Source organism: Sorex araneus, chromosome 4 (assembly GCF_027595985.1).
Source record: "Sorex araneus isolate mSorAra2 chromosome 4, mSorAra2.pri, whole genome shotgun sequence".
Lineage (NCBI taxonomy): Eukaryota > Metazoa > Chordata > Mammalia > Eulipotyphla > Soricidae > Sorex > Sorex araneus.
This window is the reverse complement of record NC_073305.1, coordinates 171157411-171183128: the sequence shown is the minus strand read 5'-3', so window position 1 is coordinate 171183128 and position 25718 is coordinate 171157411. Positions and strand designations below refer to the sequence as shown.

Below are 25718 nucleotides of genomic sequence, written 5' to 3'. Positions count from 1 at the left end.
GACTATATTGTACATGCCAAATTTTGCCATGGCTAATTTGGAGAAACTGCCCTCTAGGAGTTTTTACAACATTTAAGTGTTATAAAATTCTTAATTCTTACTCCAAGGTCTCATTCTAGCTCAAAGAATACTTAGTCTCTGAGGCTTTTCCTACTCTTCGCAATCATCATTCACCTTTGCCTCTCTGGCTGCGTGTTCGCACTCACTTTAGTATTTCTGCTCTCACTCTAGTTCCTTGTTTTTGAAAACAAATCTCTGTATCTAGATAGAAGAACCTGTGACAGCATCAACAGACTTTGAATTGATGCATGTCCCACACCTCAGCAAAGACTGGAGCAAATGTTAGGAGTAACATCGACGCTTCCTGAATGTCACTGCAATAGCACAGTGACATTAGATATATTAAACTGTCTTTGGGACACTGATGTCCAGAGGTAGCTCATTAGAAATGGGCTAATAATAAGCCTAGCATAAAAAGGTACTCAGTATCATGTGTTTTCACAGACCTTTATTTCTTGTCTGCTTTTGGTATTCACTTGAAATTTCACTGCTAGAGTGATAACTGTTAGAGTGATAACTGTTAGTTAACTTCCTTTAAACTGGGGTCTTCTGTAGCCATTTAGGGGGAGGTTCCAATGATACCCATCAGATGGGTTTAACTGCAGACAACTAAACAAAGTGATGCAGATATAAATGGGTTTTCTTAGAGAATCATGGCTCTACTCCTGCATATAACTCAGCTCAAAGGACTGTGCATTTGACAAGAAGTCAATATAGATGGCAAAGGTAGGAGGACTACTTGAACATTAAATTTTAATCTATTTTAGCAATTTAATCTAGTAAATCAATTTTCCACCTTAAGTACTAACACGTAATAATACTGCATGACCTTGAAATTACAGTTTGGCAGAAAAATTTCTACACCACTTCCAGATTAAGTAAGGGAAGAAAAGAACCACACCTACATGCAGAAATACTAATTTAATGGTATGTTTTGTTATTTGAGAATCATTAGTATGAATGATTGAATTTAGTTTTTAGAAAGTTTGCTAATGACTCTTGACAATCTAGCTTAAGACCTAAATTTCCTAACTCATGTCATAAGGTATGAGCACAGGGATTAAATGGTGTTAAACCGAGGTGGCCATGAGAACACAGAAAATACTGTAAGAAATTATAACTGATTAAAAATTTCCCATCAGGAGCTGGAGTGACAGCACAGTTTGTAGGACATTTGCCTTGCACAAGGCCAACCCAGATTCTATTCCCAGCATCCCATATGGTCCGCCAAGCACCACCAGGAGTAATTCCTGAGTGCATGAGCCAGGAGTAACCCCTGTGCATTGCCGGGTGTGACCCAAAAAGAAAAAAAAAAGACTTCTCATCATTCTTGGTGATTTTCTTTCCTAAAATTCAAATACACACCCTATCGAAAAAGGGTCTCACAGCTCTGATAACTTCTCTCACATAACTTAATATTTGTATTTATGAAAATGATGTCAAAATTGTAGAATTAAACTTGCATTTGCAACTGCATCCAATTTTAAAGTATTTGAAGAAAATAATAACATCAAATGTGAATGTCACCTATGTTGTAGGTATTTTCTAAGAAACTGACTGACTAATAATCTTGTACTCTTGTGTAGGATGACATTACTTTGTCCTCTCCCTGCTTGCCACAAGTAGCTTGTCCCGGTTTTCCCCAAGTTTAGGCTTACCCCAGTAACACCCATCAAGGTGTTCCGGAATCTCTCCCATCCCTTTGTTTGGCTATAATCACTTCTCGATGCTCTCTTCCCCAAAAGAGTTAGTCCGTGGCTTTCCCTTAATCTGACTCTGCTAATTTGTAAGGTCAGAACTTCCTAGGATACTGAATCTATATTATATAAGTTAATATTGCCTTTCTCCTCTTCTTGTGTCTTTTGAATAATTTACTTTAAAGCTATGTCTGTTTTGTATAGACACAAGAAGACAATATTATGTTTTTATAACTTGGGAATTAATTGGCCTCGAATATTATTCCCTCCCGGGCATCTGCTTTCTCCACTTAAGCCTCAGTTGCCCTCAGTTCCTAGCACCCCAAAAGCAGGGTCCCGACGAGGGACGGGAAGGATCCAGGGCAAGCGATGAGTTATGTGCTACCCTGGCATCGAGATGGGCCTGGCCAAAGTGCCTAATTCTTAACTATAAGTTAAGAGCTTGACCGTAGACAAATACTGTCATGATCCAATAGTAATTATGAGACTGGGACCCTGCCAGGGCTAGGAAAGACTGATCTGGCCTGAGCACTGTAGTCTGAGATTGAGATGGCCCCAGGAGAGCAATTCTATAAGCTTTAATGCATCTCTTATTGTGTCCATACAAAATGATTAATATTATGAATTCTTATATGTTTGCTGTCTGAGGAGAAGAGAAACACATTCATGGGACTCCGCCCTTGGGTGGGTCCTTCTGCTGAAAGAGAATTAAGTCCTAGGAGAAGCATCCCCTAAGGGAAAGGAACCTTACCCTATTGATGGTGACCACACCTATGTGTACGCCCCAACCCCCTCATGCTGTGGAGATTTAACTAGGCGGTAAGAGTGAGTTGGGGGGCCAGATCCATGGGCCAGATCCACAGATCCTGAGAGAGACCGAGAGCCGGGAGAGAAACAGGGAGAGAGAATGAAATAAACTGATCGAGCAACCAGTTTGGCCTTCTTCCTTCCGTCGCCTGCCCTTGACCGACGACGGCACACACAGCGGCTCTGGGGCACTGAATGCAGGTGGTGAAACAGAGCCACCTGGAGAGCCCGAGAGTGCTCGCGCCCCTCAGTGAGCCTTAGTTTTTTACACTCTTGAACGTGAAACTGCAGTTAAAATAATTCATTTCCTATATAACTTTTAAAATGATAAGAAAATTTGTTATTAGATGGAAAAATTAGTTTCATCCATTTCTCTAAAAGTCACTGAAATACTATTTAAAGGCATCTGATATAATTAAATATAGCACCGTAGTAGCACTGTCACTCAATTAGCTTGAGTGCGCACCAGTAACATCTCCATTGTGAGACTTGTTGTTACTGTTTTTGGCTCTGCAGTAGCCCCTATAAAACACAAAGAAAAAAAAAACACCCAGCAACCTGAAAACAAATAAAAGCAAAGAAACCACTAGTGGGATGAAACAAAGCAATATGTACATGGAAAACTATGACCGGGTGCTTACAAACTGATACAGAGATTTGTATGTTCATCAATTGTTCATCAATTAGCTTGAGTGAGCACCAGTAACATCTCCATTGTGAGACTTGTTGTTACTGTTTTTGGCATATCAAATATGCCATGGGGAGCTTGCCAGACTCTGCCATCCGTGGTGGTGGGATACTCCTGGTAGCTTGTCAGGCTCTCCGAGAGGGACAGAGGAATCAAACCCCAGTCGGCCGCATTCAAGGCAAATGCCCCACCTGTTGTGCTATTGCTCCAGTCCAAACAACACAGAAATAAAAGCAGAAACTTAGAATTCATAGGAAGGGACTGTGGGTGTGGCTTTAATGGTAGAGAAGATAGTTTGCATATACAAAGCCCTGAGTTTAATCCCTAGATCCATATAGTGTCTTGAGTACCACCAGCTGTGGCTCTGAATCTGTGTTCCTGAGCTCTGTCTGCAGTAGCCCCTATAAAACACAAAGAAAAAAAAAAAAACACCCAGCAACCTGAAAACAAATAAAAGCAAAGAAACCACTAGTGGGATGAAACAAAGTAATATGTACATGGAAAACTATGACCGGGTGCTTACAAACTGATACAGAGATTTGTATGTGACAGTGAGCTGACAGTTGTTTGAGCGGGCACCAGTAACGTCTCTCGTTGAGAGACTTATTGTTAGTGTTTTTTGCATATCCAATACGCATGGGTAGTTTGCCAGGCTCTGCCGTGCGGGTTCGATACTCTAGGTAGCTTCCTGGGCTCTCCGAGAGGGGCGGAGGAATCGAACTCGGGTCGGCTGCGTGAAAGGTGAACACCCAACCGCTGTGCTATCGCTCCAGCCAGAGCTGACAGTTAACTCTTTTAATTAAAAGGTTAATCTGAGATAGAAAAGGGGCTTAGCTCTGCTGGAGTGTACTAGATAACAAACATCAGGTTTTCATATTGCTTTGTTTCAGGTTTGAGGGTCATACTGGGCATGCTTAGAGCTGATGTCTGGCTCTGCACTCAGGGATCACTCCTGCTAACTCGGTGGACACCTGGGGTGCCGGAGAACAAATCCAGCTCAGCCATGGGCTAGACATCCCCCCTACTCGCTGCACTATTGCTTTGGCCCCAAGTTTTAATACAGTTTTATCTCATTAAAACAACTTCTATGACTCAGACTCTTTTAAACGTCCAAATGACCAAAATAGATTCTTAGCAATTATGAGATGAAAGTCACCAGTCCCTGGACAAACATTTAACTGTCAGAGGCTTGTGATGTTCCTCTTGTCTTTCCTCTCCAGCTGTTCTTCCCTAACCTCCTCTCTCTGATTCTCCTCCATCATCACCATCTCCAGCATCATCATTTAAAACATTTTATTATCATTACTATTTAATGTAGCACTACCATCCCATTGCTCATCGATTTGCTCAAGCAGGCAACTGTTTAATGTAATGTTTCTAAATCTCTTCCCCAATCTTGCCCCCCCTTTTAAAAAAAATTTTTATTAGAGAATCACTGTGATGTACAGTTACAAACTTATGAACTTTTGTGTTTGCATTTTACTCATACAGTGACCGTTTACCCATCCCTCCACCAGTGCCCATTCACCTCCACCAATGATCCCAGTATCCCTCTCACCGTCCCCACCCCACCTGCCTCTGTGGCAGGGCATTCCCCTTTGCTCTCTCTCCTTTTGGGTATTGTAGTCTGGCCCCATTTTTGAGGACCAACTGTCCCTCTCATCTTAAACTGTGGACCCCACTTGCATAATTTTCCCCTGTGGCTCCCTTTGAATGCCCTGGGGGCCCAAAGAGGGGCATATGGTCCCAGCTGATTTAATGACCCTGCCTACATATATAGGCTGTTACAGTGTTGAGCAGAGTATCTACTACCATTGCCATAGAAAACTGACAATGTTCTGAGTCACTGGTTAAAACCTCCAAGAAAGTATAGGCATTTAATTAATGGCCCAAATGTATTAATATTTAATAGCATTCATTCCCCAGACATTTACATTGCATAGGAAATGAAGTCAATCCATGAGTCACTCATTTTGATATGTAAAGCAATATTTTGAGCAGAAATTTTGCTACAGGACTTTTTGCTTGCTCAACATCCAGAACTGCTATCTCTTTCCAGTCACATCAGCCCTATTAATTACCGCGCTGTTCTGCTTTGTTTCTGGTCTGTTGAGTGTTGTGTTTTGGAACCTAACTTGGCCACATATCGTATTCTTCTGTTTTTTTTTTTTTTATCTGTAATAGCTAAGTGTTCCACAGCTGAAGTACTCTGAAGCATGACCTTACAGTATATTAGTCTAACTGGAAGTTTAAGAAACATCACTGAAATATGGAAATAAATAATAGTCCTTCAGCATACAGCTATAGGCACAGGACAGTTAGGTACAGAAATTGTACAAATATGTCACAAAAGTGCACAGGATATGTCTTATGATACTGCTATTCAGTACAAATTTCAACTCACAACAAATTCAGTAAAGAGTGTCAGTAAATGGATGGCTGAAATGTTGGGTGGGTGGATGGATATATGATTGTATGTGATGATAAAGTGACAGACATTACCATTGTAAAAAATTATTATGAGGAGTAGAGAAATAATATAGTAGGTAGGGCTCTTGCCTTGCACGCAGCCAACCTGGATTTGATCCCAGGCACCCCAGATGGCCCCCCAAGCATGCCAGGAGTGATCTCTGGGTGCAGAGCCAGGTTAAGCAGTGAGCACAACTGGGTGCTAGCCAAAAAAAACTCCAAATATTAATTATGAAAAAGTGTCATTGAATTGTCGACATCTAATAAAGGACTAGGATGCTATAATATTGGTGGGACTCAAATAACTTTGAGGATATATTAGTTTCCAGAACTCAATCTTTAAGGATATATGGTGTATGCATGCATAAACTGAGATACCAAACTACATAACATCTCTTAATGTAGCTGTCTGTAACCATGAAAGCAGTTTGGACCCAACGTGTCTAATGCAGGTCATTTTTTGTAATGTAACAAAATGATTCCAGCCTTTCTCCTTTTTTCATTAATATGGTCTCATTCAAATGCTGCCTTTGGGGAAAAGAGTTTTTTGTCTCTTAGCAACGTGGGGAGGGCACTTGCCTTGCATGCGGCCGACCTGTGTCCCCTGAGCACCTCTAGGAGAGATTCCTGAGTGCAGAGCCAGCAGTGGCCCCAAAAAAACAAAACAAAAATCAAACTGTCCCAGGGCCCGGGATGCAGCTCTATCGTAGGTGTGAGGCCACAAGTTCTATCCTAGCACCACTCAGGGTACCCACTGCTGTGAGCCCCCAAGTACCGCCTTCGAAGGCACCTCGACTCATGGTTAAACATTTATAATTTGCCTAGTAACCTTTGATCTATTAACCTCTACTAAAGGATACCCATGAAGGTCTTATGGGCCTGTCTTTCTTATTTCTTTATCAAGAATGAGAAACACATAATCTTATATAAGGTAGACTCCTATTTGAGCTTACAGAAATTCTCAAATACATTATTTTAATGATTTCATATCATTTTCTATCATTTTCTTAGTAGCCTCAGTTGTCTTTTTAAGTCATCAATAGGTTAAAATATTAAATTACAGCTATCAAAACATATAATGTCCAAATATGATGAATGAAGGAAACATTTTAAAATGTATATGGAACAAATAAAATTAAAAAGACACTAGAATGAGTTCTTATTTAAAATATAGATTCAACAACTATTGGCTATTCCACACTTATCTTTTGTTCTGTGCTAAATGGTTTCTGAAGATTGATGGAGAGAAAAAAAGGTTAAAGAAATCAGATAATATGTCTACGGCCATAACACGCTGAATGCCCCTGATCTTGTTTGATCTTGGAAGCTAAGTAGGGTTGAGACTAGTTAGTACTTGGATGGGAGAAATGAGATAATATGCCCTAAAACTTAATATCACTAATAGATATTTCAATTATGCCAAGCTAAGTCTAAAAGAGGGGGTTAATAACTCTGCATGGTAAGGTTCAATTAAAAGGTTTCAATCAATTCTCACATGTAAATTGTTAATGTATGTATTTTACATGCTAATATGCAAGATGTACATACATATATTAAATATTCAGCTATCTTATATAATTTTATTAAACATTAGATTCTTATATCGCTGGAAGCAACTTCCCAGTCATGTAACAGTTTTCACATTGCAGTAAACCTGTATCTATCTGAAGTACATAGCTTTTTCTGTTTAATTCATATATAATGATGTTCCTGGAAATTCTAATGTAAAATTTGAGTGCTTACTATAGACTTTCATTATGTGCTCACAGAGGACATACAATATCTCTTTCTAAATTGATCTTTAAAAAGCTTGTATTTAATGATATGTAAGATGAATATTTATGAAATTGTATCCTCTGGAATAATATAAATCAACATAATTTTTTGTCTCCCATAAGAGACACAACTTCATTTGGTAAGCTCTAGATATTTCAATTTTGTGATGAAAAAACCTGGAGAAATTAATTTAATTCCCCTAAGTTGTACTATATGGTCCAAAATAAAGTAACTAATATAGTTACCTATAAAATGAAAGATTAAGCTAGAAATCACATGCAAGCATTCTCTTTCTACACAGAAATTTTAGGAAATAAAATTTTTTAAAACTTGCCTAAGACTCAGTTCAGCTATTAAAAGATAACTTTGATTGATTCTAACTATATTTTTAAGTTGAAAAGATTCTTGAAGTTGCAAATATTTTTAAACTTTATTATCACATTTAAAGACTTAAAATAGCAATAACACAGAACTGGTTTGTAATAGACAACTCTAAAAGAAAAGGCTAAATTTAGTGCTAATCCTAAGTGTGAAAGAACATTTAAAGATTATTTTATTTTATTTAAAGCTACATTCTGGGACTAGAGAAATGGTACAACAGATAGGGCAATTTAATTATCTTACAAGTGGCTGACCTGGATTTGATCCCAGACACCCCATACAGTTCCCTGACCACTGCCAGTAGTGATCAGAGTGTTGAGCCAGAAGTAAGCCCCCAAGGACTGCGGCATTTGGCTCAACAAACAAAAATAAATAAATAAGATACAAGCTATATTCTACATTTTAATAGAAAAGGGTTATATAACTTGTTGAATAAAAGATACTGAAAGAAAATGAGGACATGAACAGGAAGTTCATGTCTGAATTATAATTAGGGGAGATTAGGAAAATTTGGGAATAGCATTAAACAGCTCACAACTCAGCCACTGACCTTAATGGAAAGTGATTTCATCTAGTACAGAGAAGAAACAAAAATTAAATTTTAGAAAGCAAGCTAAACCATGCCAGAAACACACCGGCACCCTGTCCATTTCTTGGACAGGGTGCCTTAGATAACACAGAGAAGATTAACTGTATTTGTCCAAAGTGAGAGACCAGGGAGGGATGAAAATTCAGATTTGAAAGTCAGGGATTGCCTTATAAGTGGCCAAGCCCAGTTCAATCCCCAGAACTGCTAAAAGCGACCCCTGAGCACAGAGTCAAAGGCAGCCCTTAAGAACTTCATGGTGTGGATTCGCCACCCCCTAAAAATGAAAAAAGAAATGAAAATTCACATTTCATTAAACCATACTGTGTTCCTCTCATTTCCTTCCATAAAATAAATAGGGGTATTTATTGGACTAAGTTAATTCTTAGGTTTCTTCTGTGTCCTTCTAATAACTGATGACTTGTATGTACAGGCCATACTGAAGACCTGCCCAAAGAAAAGAACTGGGAGGCAGGGAGAAATGTGGCCCTTCAAGGAAGCAGGGAAGGAAAAGCTTTCCTGAAGCAGAACAACGCTGTGTGCACACAAAAGGATTTTGATTTTTAAGAAATCAAAGATGAGAGAAAGATGCTAGTTCAGAACATTGGAATAGTCCAAACTCAACTCAATAGACTATGAGATCATTAGACCATTCTATGATTAATGCCTGGAGAAACCCAGTAAGAAAGGAAAACAACTAGAAGTATCCCATCTATAAATTTTCCTGTACATAAAAACGTGTTCTAATTGTGATGATGTACAATGATTAGAATTTTACTGTATTTGGAGAGAAGGGCTTGCAAAGAAATAATTAAGTTAAATGAGGATGTTCCAATCAAATAAAACAATTGTCTTTAAAAGAAAAGCTACTTAGGGGCTGGAGCAATAGCACAGCGGGTAGGGTGTTTGCCTTGCATGCGGCCGACCGGGGTTCGATACCCAGCATCCCATATGGTCCCCTGAGCACTGCCAGGAGTAATTCCTGAGTGCAGAGCCAAGAGTAACACCATGCATGGCTGGGTATGACCCAAAAAGAAAAAAAGAAAGAAAAGATATTTAGAGGACTTTGAGCAGTTCTAAAACCTAAGCATTTCATATGAAGACCACATGGAGATACAGAAAGAAGATAACCTAGATGAGGAAGGAAATTACAGAAAAACCAACCCTGCCAACACTTTCATCTGATGCCCAGGCCTTAGAAAATGGGAGAAAATTAGTTTCTGTTGCTTAATGTCCCCAATTTATGTGCTCTGTTATGGTGGCCTGACAAGCTAAAACTTTTCGGATACATACTTTGAAACTGATTCCCATATCTTGTATGTTAGACTACTTAATTATCAGGAATAAATAAAACCCATTGGTAAACATGGTAATTGTAATTCTGGATCACTGATACATAGAAAGGCAGAAAATGAAAGAACACAATAGCATGCCACATTCTATAATCTAGAACCAACATAAACCTCTACAAACGGATTATTTCACTGAGGATATAACCATGATAGAGAAACTACTTGTCTTGTCATTAGATTCAGAAATTAAATCAGCACTTTTGACAAATACTAACAAACTAGAAACTTTAAGTATCAATTGACATTAAATAGAAACTCCTGATTCACAACTTCAACAGCTGTCTATCATGAAATAATCCACATCCAATTTAACACAAATTTTCCCCCATCCCATCATTTCCAACCATGGGTATCTTGAGTAGTTTGAAGACTCAAAGGATAAAAGGAATGAAAACAACAACGTGTTTATTTTAGAATCCCAAATTATGACTTTGCTACCCTTCTGTCTCATAACCATCACTTGGACATCAGGTTCTTCCTTTTGATAATGGTAGTCTTCTAACATGAAGATGATTCTTTCTATAAGGGAAATACTATCGCAACATTTCCATTCTTTGGACAGCTCTCTTCTAAGGACTTAACACTCTTTGTGCAAATCCCTTCCACAGACACCAAGAATTGTCATTTAGAATAAAAGTTCCCACCATATGCTCAATTTCTAGTATCCATTCTCTGATTATCACCTTCCTTCTTTACAGATCATGGTCTCTTAAAGTCTCTTAACTTGGAGAAATTCTTAGTCCTCAGTCAATGAAGTTACTAAAGCATTGGCTTTGTACACATTTTCTTTGCATCATCTCTCTCCTATTCTCACATCTTTCCAACCTAGCTTCAAATTCATCTGCAATCAATTGTTGCTCAAATTTCCTGTATTTCTGTAGCTTTCTTATCTCTCTCTTCCTCTGTCACATTTGCTTGGCTAAATTCAGTTCTTCCATTAATTCCTCATTGTCGCTAAAGCAACTAAACATAGATGAACCAAATCAATGACCTGAGCTGTTCTCACTGGTAAGTTCATTAAATACGAACCTCAAATATGTCTACTAGTGGTCTTGTCATACATCCCTAGTTTACTAATACCCACTTACAGACTACATTTTCTACCTAATGTCTACTTCCACATTTTCCCTCTTGTTATTTTCAGTTGATGATTTCGTGTCTTACTTCATTGAGAAAACAGAGGCAATTAAAAAAAAGATTGTCTATGTTTCACATCCACCTCTAACAACCTCCATTACTCTGTGCCCAGATTATTCTATCCTTCCTATTAAAATGGATGAATGCTTTGTCCTCTTACTATAGATCAGCAGCTTCACTGGTTCACTGGAGTCACCATCATGACGATGGTCGGCCCCATCTTTTCTGCATGGTTGACTTTTCTCACTTTACAGGATCATTCCTATCAGTAGAGAAATTAGTCTCCACTTTATAAAACTATTACTTGATTCCAGTCTCTCTCCCAGCTACTGTCTCATTTCTGTTTACCTTAGTACATTTAAAAAAAAATCACTGGAAGAGTTCTCCATCCTTCTGTTCATGTTCTTGAATCAGCTTCCATTTTCACCAGACAAATTTGCCAGGACAAATCAGAAAACTGAGGGTGGTCAATTTCTGAATTTCTTCTTTAATCTTTTAACAATATCTGCTCCTTGCTTCCTCCAGTATGACTTGTTCTCTCTTAGTTATATTCTTTGGCTTTGCCTTCTTTATCTCCTTGTATTTCTTACCTCTAGAAAGCTAAGTTGTCTCAGACCTCATTACTTAGAATTCTTGTCTTCTTTAGGTGATATAATCTAATCTCATGGCTAATGTTTTTGCAGATAATTTGATCTGGTTCTGTTTTAACCCCCAACATCAAACATGTAGAGCACGTTTCCTAAAACTACCTTACATTTATATTCAAAACGTCAAAAAGCAAACTAAAATTATTTCTTCTCTTGATGACTTACCCAGCAGTCTTCCCCATACTGTAAGCTATTGTTACATCTTTGCTCTCAAACCTTTGATCTTTGAAACCAATTCTTTTGTCTTTCTCATTTTCCACATATTGAGGGCTTTTTTCCTAAATATTCAGAAACCAGAGAGTCTCTTGCCCGCACGCCTGGCTGTCTTCCCCGGGGCACCTCGGAGGGAATGGGCTCCAGCTTCCCTTCCCACCCCGAGCAGAGCTCCCGGTGGCTGAAGATCATCAGAACTAGCCACAGCCATGCTCAAGGCCCCTCTCCACACATTTGGACAAGTCTCATGCATGAAGGTACCAGCAGAGGAACCCAGGTGTGTGTAATCCCATCAATGGCCAACATCCAGAGATTTAAAAGCAAGCTCCCAGAAGTGCGCGGCCACAAAGCAGCCATGCAATATCTTATAACCTACTTTTCGTTCTGGGAGAAACTCGCAAGCTACTGAGAGCTTCCTTCCCACATGGGACAGCCTCGCAAGTTTCCCATGGTGTATCTATATGCCAAAGCCAGTAACCAGCTGAATCATATTCCCCTGACCCTGAAAGAGCCTCCAATGCGGCATCATTGGGAAGGCCGAGAAGAGAGAGGCTTTTAAAATCTCAGGGATAGGACGAATGTAGAGGTTACTGAGACTGCTTGAGCAACTCGACGATCAAAGGGACTTCGTGATCGTGATCTTGATCGTGATTCAGAAACCAGAACTATCTATACTATAATGTCCTTGCCCAACACAACCATCTTTCCCCACTTGCATTTCTAAAATACATTTTTGACCTCCTCCTCTGTTTTCTGTCCTTCATAATATAAGAAGTTAATTACTCAATGGAAGTCAAAGCAGGGCACTAAAATGAACATTTCTGTGTTTCCCATTTCATCCAGAGTAAAAGATAAAGTCTTGAAAGTCTATAAAGAATGTTCAAAGGACCTATATGGCCCCTACACCGTCTTCACACTCCCAACCAAACTTAGGTGCTAACACTATTTGACTTGCATTCTTCTCTTCCTTAAATACATTGGAGCACTGTAGCCTCTGTAAGCTGTGTTCTTCTGTTCCCCTTTCCCCTGAGAGTAGCACTGGTTTTTTGTCCTGCTAACTTCAATTTTTTTTTTTTAAATCACTATGTTGGGGGGTGGGGGGATGCCTTGCACACTGCCTACCCAGGTTCATTCCCAGCAATCCATATGATCCCCAGGGCACTGCCAAAAGTAATTCTTGAGCAAAGAGCCAGGGGTAACCCCTGAGCATTGACAGCTGTGGTCCAAAAACTAAAAAGGAAAAAAAAAAGTCATTACCCCAGTAATGATTGCTTCCTGCCCTTTGTCAAACATGGCATCTCTGCTCTCTATACATTTCCATCATTAGCTCCTTGCTTCTTGCCCGTGCTTTTTCACATGGTTCTTTTTACTAAAGGACATATTTTATGTTGATTGCTTATTCCTCAAGTGTCTGTCTCTGTACAGAATCGGGCATGGATTTTTTTTAAATTGTCAGTTTGCCAATGATAGGCCCAATGCATAGTAAGCACTCAAAACATACCTGCTGAATGAATAAAGTAATATTATTTTCAGCATTATTAGCAGTATTATCTTTCTTATTCAAATGTCTGGATCTAAAGTGTTGAAGTGGAGCAACTGCAGGTGATGCTCAATGATAGCACAAAGCATAGTATAGAAGAGGGCAAGTGTGTTTGGAGGAGAGGATGGAACAAATCCAGAACAGACTGGAAACTCTCTACCCACTTCACTCACTAAAGCAGCAGAAAAAAATTTTCATGTCACCAAATTTGGATTTTACTCAAAACTAGTAGCACAAACAAATTTTATTTCAACAGGGTAATTAGACATATTTATGCTGATTTCACCACTAATATCTGAATAATTAATAAAAAGAAAGCAAGTTTCAAAAAAGAAAAATATGATATCCTTAGATCAGTAATTTAAAATTCTAATACTATTATAATTACTACTTTCTGTATCATATGTTAAATGTCTTCCTTTTTCTTTTCTTAGAGCCATTTCTCTAGCACAGTTTCTTTTAAATAGAAAAAAAAAGCTAAATGATAATTTAAGTCACCTAGTCAGAAAGGTTCAAGATGAAATCAATTTTATTAGTATAGTTGGTCGACCTCTTGGTTGTGTATGTGGCCAACCCAGGTTCGATTCTTGGCATCCCAAACAGTCCCCCAAACCTTTTCAGCAGTGATCCCTAATGAGGAATCAAGAGAAAGTCCCAAACAAAACAAAACAAAAAGCCAATAAAAGGAAATTTTAGATCTTATCATTCTGAATTGAAGGAACTTATTATATAGAAGGTATCTTTCTTTAGATAATGCTTGCATTAGTGTATGTCACTTTATGTAACATCACATTAAAATGCATCAATTTAAAATGAAACCTTGAATTGCACTTTAAATATAAAAATTTATAGCTAAATGAGCTAATATAATATATGATAAATGTCTATTAAGCTAATACAAATCAGAAAAAATATTAAATAATACACAATCTAAGAATTTAATGTGTCAGCTGATAAAATTTTAGTGTATCTATTTATCAGCATAAAATATAAATTTGCATAGAGATAAAATTCAAACAAATAATGTAATTCAAAAGTAAACACCAGTTCAGAAAGGTAAAATACATAAAATGGTGTTAAATATATTGATTTTAATTTATGACAAATCTATTTTGCCTTTTTACTATAGCAAGTTATTATTATATAAATTTATTGCATAATAAATTTAATTTATTGTAAGTTATTGTGAAACATATACTATAATTTATTGTACAACATGCTGTTTATAGTTCCTTATGACTAATTCTTATATTTAAGTTTAACTTATGTTCAGAATTTTTCCCATATACTTAAAATGTACTGAAAAATTAGATAAATTTCATGAAAATATAAAAAAGCAATGTTGTACTATAGATAAATTACCTATAATGATTGAAAAAAGTTGAAATGGAAAGAGATAAGTAGTTTGAAACAAATGAAAGCAATATATGTATCTTCAGTTGTCTAACATGACTTTGTAATAGTAGGGGATACAAATGTGGAGGACTAAAGCTGACCTCCAGAAAAACTGTAATATTGTAAGCTAATGATAAATCAATAATAAAATGACAACAAAAGATATTGGTGAATTACATTTACCAAATACTGATCATTTGCAAGCAGGGAAAGAAAAAAAATAGCCTGTGATAACTGATTGGATTTTGATATCATCTTGAACTTTACTAAATTTATCTCACGAAATTCAAAATAAGTATTAAAAGGCTTCCACCAAATGCGGTCAACTTACTTTACAGTGATCGTATTGGAGCTGTAAGGCTGGAACATCCCCGCCGACGGGCATTTGTTTTTTCAGCTCTTCATCTTTCAGATTCAGCCATTTGATCAGTTCTTCCAAAGACGTCAGTAACCTGTTCCACTTCTCAGCACTGGCCTCCAAATGGGCCCTGTGGAGAGAAAACATGAAGTAAATCTAAAAATTTGAATTCCATTAAAAATAATTTCTTTCCCTTAGCCTAATCATTTTGCAAAAGCCACTAATGAAAAAGGCTGACCCTTTGTTAAAGAAAATTTCCTATGAGAAAATTATAGCAGTCATGTGGGATCATTTGAATAAACTAAATCATATGCAGTTATATGAATAAAATAGATGTTCAGATGATCTACTGCTAAATACTCAACAAAATTTCAAAAATGTCCTTGACCTCCAAGCCACCAAAGCATAAATTGAGGCTTTCAAGAAGAATGTTCACAATACAATATAGAATTATTTAAAAGTGCCAGTAGCTCATATGAAATATGCATGTAAAACTGAATTTTATTTTGGCTTTTTTGGGTCATACCTGTTGACGCTCAGGGGATACTCCTGGTTCTGCACTCAGGAATTATTCCTGACATTGCTTGGGGGACCATATGGAAAGCTGGGGATTGAACCCGGGTCAGCCGTGTGCAAGGCAAATGTCCTACCTGCTGTACTACTGCTCCAGCGCCCAAAACTTATTTTTTCTCATTGACTGTATGTTACATAAATGAGTCTGGACATAAACAAATGTACATCCAACTATATGCAGAGAAATAGAAAGAGAGGAAGATTAAAAAATGCATGTAAATGTTTAAGAGACGCTGGAGAGATAGTACAGGGCTTAAGTATGTGCCTTGCATGCAGCCCAGTTCAATCCCTGGCCTCACCTCACATGGTCCCCTGAGCATCACTGGGTATCGCCCAGGGAGTCCCACATCAGATGGGGCTCCTGAGACTCCTGAGCAGTTCTGGCTGGAACCCTCGAGGGTCCCACGCACCATTGGAGTGGCCTGGGTAATTACCAAGAGCACAGGGTCCAAACAGAGCTACATCCTGAGGCCCTTGCATCGAAATCAATCCACTGATCAGGGTGACCAGGAGAGTTCCCCAAGACAACCATCACCACCTTCAAAAGCTGGAATAATACGTACCAGATGTCATTTACCACTGAATATACTGCACAAACAGAATTTTATTTATTTATTTTTATACCACTTGAATATTTATATCAGATCATATTATTTTATTATCCTAAACAACTAATTTTTTGAAAACAATGAACTATTGATATCTTCTTTTCTCTTGTAAATAAGTTACTAAAACTAAAACGGGGCACGAATCATGAATCACGAAATCCCGTTAATCTTCGAATTTTCCAGCAGGCTCAGGAACCTCTCCATTTGTCCTTTCCCTGAGATCTTAGAAGTCTCTCTCGACTCGGCCCTCCCAAAGATGTCACACTGGAGGCTCTTTACAGGGTCAGGGGAATGAGATCCAGCTTGCTACTGGATTTAGCATACAAATACACCATGGGAAGCTTGTGAGGCTGTCCCATGTGGGCAGGAAACTCTCAGAAGTTTGCTAGTTTCTTCCAGAGGGAGAAGTAGGTTACAAGATATCTGGGAACTTGCTTTTAAGTTTCTCTGGATGTTGGTCATTGATGGGATTACACACACCTGGGTTCCTCTGCCGGTACCTTCATGCGTGAGGCCTGTCCGATCGTGTGGAGAGAGGCCTCGAGCATGGCTGTAGCTAGGTTCCGGTGGTCTTTGGCCGCTGGGAGCTCTGCTTGGGGTGGGGAAGGAAGCTGGAGCCCATCCCCTCCGAGAGGCCCCGGGGAAGAAAGCCAGGCATGCGGGCAAGAGACTGATAATACAGTGGTAGGGTGCTTGCCTGGCATGTAGTCAACCTTTATTAAATCTCCAGCATTCCATCCAATATGAGATCCTGAGCCCTGCCAGGAGCGATCCCTCAGCACAGAACCAGGGGTAAACATAGTTTCATATGTATAAAAACAATAAAAAAGCCAGCTCTTGGACAGTACACTCTGACTTAAGGCCGGTTGATGTCTAGGGGTAAATAGAGCACTGTAGCACTATCGTCCCGTTGTTCATCAATTTGCTCGAGCAGGCACCAGTAAAGTCTCCATTGTGAGACTTGTTACTGTTTTTGGCATATCGAATACTCAATGGGTAGCTTGCAAGGCTCTGCCGTGTAGGCAGGGTACTCTTGGTAGCTTGCCGGGCTCTCCAAGAGGGACGGAGGAACAGAACCTGGGTTGGCCACCTGCAAGGCAAACACCCTACCCTGTGTGCTATCACTCCAGTAAATAAATATATATATAATATATGTATATATGAATATATATTTATTTATATTGTATGCATATATGTATATAAAGCAATAAGCCAGTGCTTGAACAGAACACTCTTTGACTTAAGGCTGATTGATGTCTAATAACAACTGGTCATGATGAAGAAAAAAATGATCGAATAGAAAATTATGGGGATGGGGAATACTGATTTTGTACTTTATTATCCATTGTAAGGTGAGGTCTTTGTTTTGATAATTCCTCACTTTAAGAGAAATACCACCTGATTTTTAAGTTGTAATGTTCATAATCAAGAAGCCACATTTAGGCAGCACATTCTGTCATGTAACTAGGTTTACAATAACTCAAAGGCTCCTGAGAAGAGAAATGTGAAAAGCATACATTTCTTGGGGCTCTTACTAAGGTGGTGGCAAATGGCCCCTTACTTAAGTGCATGCCAGGTGGTCTGGATTGGAAAAGATGGATCAATCAAAAGCACTCCAGAGTCCAAGAATTAATCAATACTTCCTCAATTTGCGGACACCCCAGGGAGTAGACTGAACACGAACTTATATGGGAGAGTATCTGGAATTATGAAATTATCTTCACTGCCTAGGATCCATTTCGGATTTGAGAAAGCAAAAGCGAATTAACACGAGGGATGTGCCAAGTTCTATCGTAGCTTCCAAACACTGAGCACACATGTGGCAAGAGGTGACCCATTTGTAGCAAGTCTAGGTTGAGAATCCTCTGCTGGTCAGGTTTCATATTCTCTCACACAACTCGCCCTTTGACACTGGCATTAGGATTCTCAATTCCACAGCTCTGCCTCATTGCTGAATCTCGTGGGCCAAGCGTCTAGGCACAGCCCCTTGGACTACACCCTGCACACCCAAAGGATGGACAGCTGTACGGAGAGCTAGTCTCCCTGAGCTGACATCTCAAAGGTGATAGCTGTGCAACAGATCATTGAAATAAACATTCCCAGGTGACAATAGGTAGTGCTCAGGGATAGATATGAAAAAATGGCATCTTAGTTGAAAAGTTCATGTTTTCAAAAGAATTTAGGTTTCTGATTCTAGTTCATCTAGTTAATTTCTCATTAAACAAGGAACACAATCTATCAGTCAATATTTTTGACTAGAAGGAAAAAAAAACGTAATTATGGATCACTCTTAAATATCATGAACTGGCATTCAGCCACAGACAAAAAGCCAATTAGTCCACAATCTATTAACAGCTCCACTGTCACCCATCTAATATAAAGCAGCCACTGTCATCCCGTTGCTCTTCGATTTGTTCGAGTGGGCACCAGTAACGTCACTCATTGAGAGACTTATTGTTTCACACTATTCAAAATAAAATTTCAGTTTCATTCAAGAAAGCTATGATAATACAATTATTGAGTAAAATTTAAATAATCTGCAAAGAAAGTTTGACATATTTTATGATTCTCTGAGAATGGTATGATTACATTTATTTCAGATTGTATTTATATATTTTCTCTTCATTCTGCAGGTGTTGGTGAGTGACCTCACTTTACAAAATTGTGCTTTTAACAAGATCCTAATTCTGCCTGAGTGCTAGCTTTTCTGTGATGACATTAATTATAGAGCAAATATGCAATTAACAATCCCTGATAAGCAAAAGTTTTATTGTCAAAGAGTAGCACCATAGCACTGTAATCCCATTGTTCAACGACTTGCTCGAACAGACACCAGTAACATCTCCATTGTGAGACTTGTTGTTACTGCTAACAACAAGTCAGAGTAAAACCAAATAATTTCAATTATGTTAACTTAAAACTCTCAGCAGTTATGATTTTAGTGTAAGTATACTTTACTGATCTCTAAAAATATCATTTAGCATTTTCAATGTAAAAAATTGTAACTAGAAATCAGAGGTTTTCAGTTAATTTAGAAATGTCTATATGTTTCTGTCTGCAAAGCACTAATGTACATACATTGACCTCTTAGAGTTATTCAGTCCTTTACCGTCAAGAAATTTAATCAATAAATAAATTGTTGTCACATTCCTTTGTAGTTAAATACATTGCATACTGAAAGTATGCAAGTGTCTTTTTTTATGTGACTTTTGACTACACAAAAATAATGAAGTGGTCATTAAATTTATGGCATTTGGTACTCAAGAATCATCTATAAAGATGGGAGTAGTAGAAAGAAATATTATTATAATATTTCTATTATATTATTATATTTGTATTATAGTAGTATTGTAATATAAATCTGTTATTATTGTAATACAATATTATAATATATAAATGAACTGACTTTTACATTTTCAGAGGTATCTTTGTAAAATTAAGAAAAATAATTCTCTGCAGCTGCTTCCATAGTTAAAGAAAAGCTAAACTATAGCACATTTGCTTGAAGAATCTGACTTTGCTATTCTTTTCTCTTTTTTTTAAAAAAAAAATTTTGTTCAGTTTAGATCACATGGTGACAAAGGTTAGCCTTTATGGTTTTTGATGCACAATACCACACCTTGATCTACAGAAACGTTGCTCAGAAAATATGTTCTGATTATTTTCCAACAGATTATTTCTATGTATTTAGTAGATTACTACCAGATGGCCAAATAAATGCATGTTTCCGTAGTTGCCTTCAGGGTTATAGTTTCAATTTACTGCTTTCATCTTTCAGGATACAACCTATTTTCCTGAGCTGTGGATTGAATATCTTGCAAAACAAAAACCTTGAATTTGGGTTTAGTAAGCAATACTGTCTCACTTTTATACTAAGCATAATCTTTTTATTTTATCCTTAAGTATTTATTTGGGTACTGTGAATTTACATGTTAATATAAATGTGTTAAAGCTTATATTTTCACCCAAGAAACTTAACCAGTCATCAATCATATTTTCAAATCTATATCTAAGACATATCCATGTGCCTTCATATTTTGTAGAACTTAACTATCTTAGCTCTCACCTTTTTCCAATTGGATACCTGCCAACTGCTGCCCAATATACACTTAGAATATATTGAAAGTACAGGATGATTATTACTATAGAGAAGGGTTTATATATTTCCCTTTTATATTCAATCACTAGTTTAATACAGCAAACATTTTTGAAAGACCATTATTTTTTTTAAATATGAAGGAAAATCTTATTACACAGCAAGACACATAATTCAGGGGCTGAGGAACTTTCCTTAGCATCCTGGTGACTAGTTTGAATTCTTGGCAACACACATGATTCCCAAAAGGAGGGCAGGCATCACTCCTAAACAGAGAGCCAAAAAAACTCCTGGATACTGCTGGATATGCCCCCTTCCCCAAAAAAAACTTGTAACAAGGTAATGAGCCACAGAAATGTGTGACATTATTGAAATATAATATAAAAAAGACCTACAGAGGAAATCAAATGTAAAAGTCTAAGTTAAAAGAGCAAAAACCCCTACCACTCAACAATGTTTCTTCGGATGAGCTTTTAGCCTTTCCTCTAGGGTACAGCTAGTATAAGTGAGTCCTGAGGAACATTTGTTAAACTAAAATGCAATTTTTCATTTGCTAAAAGCTAGCAATGGTTTAGGAGCTCAGACAGAAGTCACTCGTGTTTCCAAAATAGAAAGTTTCTAGGGCTAAGTTAGGAGCAAAACAAGTAATCAAATATACTCTGTGATAGAAAAGTCTCGTGGCTCAAAAATTATGAAGAAACTATTGCTTGGAGAAACAAGAAACTCACTCAGGAAGTCAGTGTGAGGATTCAGGATCCAAACTGATGTGCAAGAATTTTGGTAGACATTTTTTTAATGGCAGAGAGCACTGGAGAAGGCAAAAAGAATTTGCCCAGATGTGCTTGTAGAAAATGTAAAAGATGTATTTAGGAAGTAGGTCTACAAATTACATAAAATATTCCAAATTAAGAGGGACGAAATTATGCCATCCCATGTGTAACAACGGTACAGAATTGGATATGTGATCTGGTATTTTTACTGCAAGTAAAATGGAAGTTTATGGTAAAACCTAACAGATAATAAATTGAGTTATAATGGAAGAAAATACCTCCTTAATGCAAAAATAATGGGAATTATTAGAGGCACATTAGAGGGGATTATTCCTGCTATTAGTAAAAGAACTCCACTTTTCTTGCAGAAAAATACGATGTCCTTAAAATTCAGTCTGCTGATCCTGAGGAAACATCAAACCTGCTTTCTTCATATAATTCCAATATGGAAGCCACCAGCAACCATGGCTATTTCAATTTTCATCAATTTAAATAAATTAGACTTGAAATTCAGTTCATCAGCTGTAGTAGTCACATTTTGGGCATTCAACACATTACACACAGCTGGATGCTAGCATGCCAAACAATGTCAACTTTGAAAATTTCTAGCATCACAGAAATTTCTGTTGGAAAATGATGAATTTTCCAGCAAGGGGGGAAAGCAGTAAGGAAGGCATCTGTAGTGAAACATTTAAGCAGAGAAATATGTATTTTTTTAGATTTGGAATTTTAGTAGATTTACAATATGGTTAGTAAAATCAACTAAGTTAAGGTTAAAAGTGGTGTCAATGGTACTATAAAATGTGATAACATTAGACAGAATGATGATGTTAAAGGTTAATCTTCTCTAAGGGCTTTTAAAAGGATACTTGGAAATTTTAAGAGGTTCATAAATGGGAAGATAGAATCTTCTTGTACTCGGATTATATTATACTTGAAAATTTCACTGGCCTTTGAAATCATATGTTAATACGGATCTATATTAAACATCATTAAGCTGTTAAGTAGTTAATTAACATAATCCATAATTAAATACATTTAACATAAAAATTTAAGCCACATCATGAGTTCATTAGTGCAATTCCAATTCACTGTTTTCCAAGGAAGTATTGTCAAAGTTTGTAAGAGTCTGTCTTTTGACTGAAGTTTTAAAAAATGTCTATCTTCTCTCCTATTGATTTAGATGAGATGCATTCGTATGGATAATTTCCAAATTGCAGAATAATCCTTGGCATATTGGATTTCAGTATATAAGACATTTGATCATAGTTATCTAAAAAGACTACAAAATTACAATTAAGATAATAGCTCAAAGTATTGAAGCACATATTATTACAGTTTTAACAACCAAACTAAGGTCAAGGAAAGTAATGTCTGTAAAGCGTTCAGTACAGTTCTGGCACATGAATGCTATATAGATATGAACTGCTATCATGGTCTCTGACATTCTTTTTATTTTGCAAAAATGATGATAAATTAGATCAAACACTGACTGCCACGGCAATTAAACTCTAGTACAATTAAACTTTAGCACAATTAAAGTACAATTTAAGACAGAACTCACAGAAGCATTTTTCAAACTCACAGAACATTATTTATCATATGATTTTATCTTCCAAAAAGTTAGGAAAAAATGGGGGGAGGGTTCCGTTTGTTAGGGATTTTCCTCAAAATTCTAAATGTCAGTGACTAGGAGAAAGAAAGAGAGGCAAAGGAATTTCCTTATCGTTTGAACAATTCAGTGCCAAAGAGAATTAAATTATCAATGAGAAGCATAGTCAATAATAACTGAGTGCTGACCCGGTTGCAACTGTTAAAGACAATTTATAAAAGGCTAATTCCATATTCTAACACCCCCAGTAGAGAAGTTACTCTTGGGATTCCCATTTTTATGACTGTGGAAATACTGAAAGGATTAAAAGGTACAGTGGCACAGTGGCAAAGACCAGTGGGAAACAGAGGTCTAACTCCAGGAGTATTAGTAGACACCATTCTATACTACTTCTCTCTGAGAAGTAGTATATGTGCTTTCTATGCATTACTGAGAAAAAGAATCCATCTGATTTATATAAAGATCCAAGTAGTAATGAAAATATTAACATGGTTTCTTTTGCCCGTTGAAGATAAAAATGAAGACTGTCTCATTATCTGCTTTAAACATATCTAACCCACATGAAAATGTGGACAGCTCTATATAGATAGTGATCTAGCCCTTCAGCTGCTATCAACAGTGATACTTTTACGTGTAGCAGCATATTTACAGTGATGTGTTCTCTCTCCTCTTGCCCCTCTTAACAGTTACTTGAGATAATGAGACTACAGATTCAGTTCTATTTCCAGTTCACTTTCTTTTCTGACTCTTTCTTTTTTCTTTCTTTCTTTTTGGGCTGGAGTGATAGCACAGAGGGTAGGGTGTTTGCCTTGCATGTGGCCAAACTGAGTTCAATTCCTCTGTCCCTCACTAACGAGCATATCTCGCCCGCACAGCAGAGCCTGGCAAGCTACCTGTGGTGTATTCGATATGACAAAAACAGTAACAAGTGTCACAATGGAGATGTTACTGGTGCCCGCTCGAGCAAATCGAGCAATGGGACGACAGTGCTGACAGCGCTACAGTGCTTTTTGGGTCACACCCAGCAATGAACAAGGGTTACTCCTAACTCATGCACTCAGGAATAACTCCTGGAGGTGCTCAGGGACCATATGGGAATCGAACCCAGGTCAGCTGCGTGCAAGGCAAACGCCCTACCCGCTGTGCTATCGCTCCAGCCCCCTTTCTGATTCTTGAGTTCTCTCAATTATACATTTACTTAAAACTCCAAAGTGGACCCAGCAATAAAGTCACTAACGAGCATATCTCGTTGGTTCGGACGCTGTAACCCTGATCTCTTCTTCAAGGGATCAACACTACCAACTCTGCCCCCATTTAGAAATTTCCTCTTCCCCTGATTCCTGACAACCCTCTCTTCAAGGACAGTCAGTTCCTAGCTTCTATGGCTTACTTAAAGTCACCTGCTCCCTGTTGTCAGGGTTTCTTGGAATTCTTTGCTGTGATCTTTCTGATCTCTCATCCCCTTGCCTATTGACAAAGTTTACCTGTCACTCTATCTGGATGGTCCACTTCCCATTATCAATCTCCCTGATCTGTAACTACCTAGCGAAGGGCAGATTTCTATCCAGTGGCCCATTGTTGCTGTGTGTAGAACCTGACCAGTGCCTCCACAACACAAAACATCTATTCAATCTGTCTTACTCTTTCCAAGACATAGAAAGGGACCCTTAGCAGCTCACCCAGGCTCCAGAATTGTTCTCATCTAATACAACCCCCAGAATTGGATGGATGAGAATCTCCTCAGTGCTAAATATAGTCATGTTGCCAAAACGACTTCAAATTCCACTGAGAGTGGAAAAGAAAATGGTATCATAGGAGTTCCATAACTTGTGTCTCACCTATACCGATGAATATTTTCTGAGCCATGGTATATTTCCTTTACATCAACAGCAAACATATGCCTGAATAACTGCCAAGGTCTCCAGCAATGGGAAATGAAACTCTTTTTAAAAAACACTGCCACACTAGTAGCATATTTTACTGGAATATACATCTATCTTAATGCAGAAACACACTAGCAAAAGCTTATTCTTCCCTCTTCTAAAAATAACCATTTCTTTATTGGTATCACATCTTTAGTTTATGACTTAATTCTTTCTGGGTTGAAAAACAATGTGACTTGATAGTCTTAGATAATATAATACCCATAAAAAGCCAAACTATTTTTGTCTGAAGTTTTCCATTTGGAATAATCTGTTTATGATGTAGGCAGTCATTAAATTTTCCAACCAAAAAAGATGCATTCTCCAGTCTCCAAACTCGAAGTGATTTGCATGATCTTTACCACACCAGCCTTGTGGCTTTTCGCTGATTAGCCTAGCCGTCAGTTATGTTAGAATCTCTGTGAATGTTTCTCTGTATGCTCATATTTGAAATCTCTTAATTACTTTTATTTATGAGCAACAGAAAGTTGCAGACCAGTGGAATCTGGCCAACTGAAAATTCAATGTTAAACAAGTACCAGTATGTTCCCTTACTGTATAATGCTTGCTAATGTCGCTCTCTTCTTAAAAATGAGAAGCTGGCAGATTCTGACATAATTTCCAGCAAGATTTCTACACAGAGGCTTCCACAGTCCTGCGACATAACTCTCCACTTGAAGAGGAGAAAAAGAAGTTTGAATCCCCCTCTATGCCTTGAAAGAATAAAAACCTTTCAGAGCTTCTTTTTGGAAAGAAATTATTTTAAAAGAATGCATCCACAATGAGTAACCATGGAAGTCTTCTATAGTCTATGAATCAGTTCTGTGAAATTCAGAAACCACTTAGAGACAGATTCATTGAGCCCTTTTATGTGCACAAATACACATCACAGTCTCTTAGACAGCCTTTACATAGATAAGGGTCCACATACCCTCACATTTAATCCACAGAAGTCATGGGGTTAAATACTTAACTGAGAGAAGTAAGACTCAGAGAGACTAAGTACCTTGTCTGAAACAGGGATGTAAATA

General features: G+C 37.7%; 1 protein-coding gene across 7 annotated transcripts in view; it reads right to left on the bottom strand.

Moving 5' to 3' along the window:
- The window catches only part of UTRN (utrophin), a 585431-nt gene that overhangs the window by 156923 nt on the left and 402790 nt on the right, over positions 1-25718 (bottom strand). For all 7 annotated transcript variants that reach the window (XM_055134486.1, XM_055134485.1, XM_055134487.1 and 4 more), the window contains one exon: positions 15080-15236. In XM_055134486.1, coding sequence (XP_054990461.1) covers positions 15080-15236 — 157 coding nt within the window. The remainder of the gene's footprint in view (positions 1-15079; positions 15237-25718) is intronic.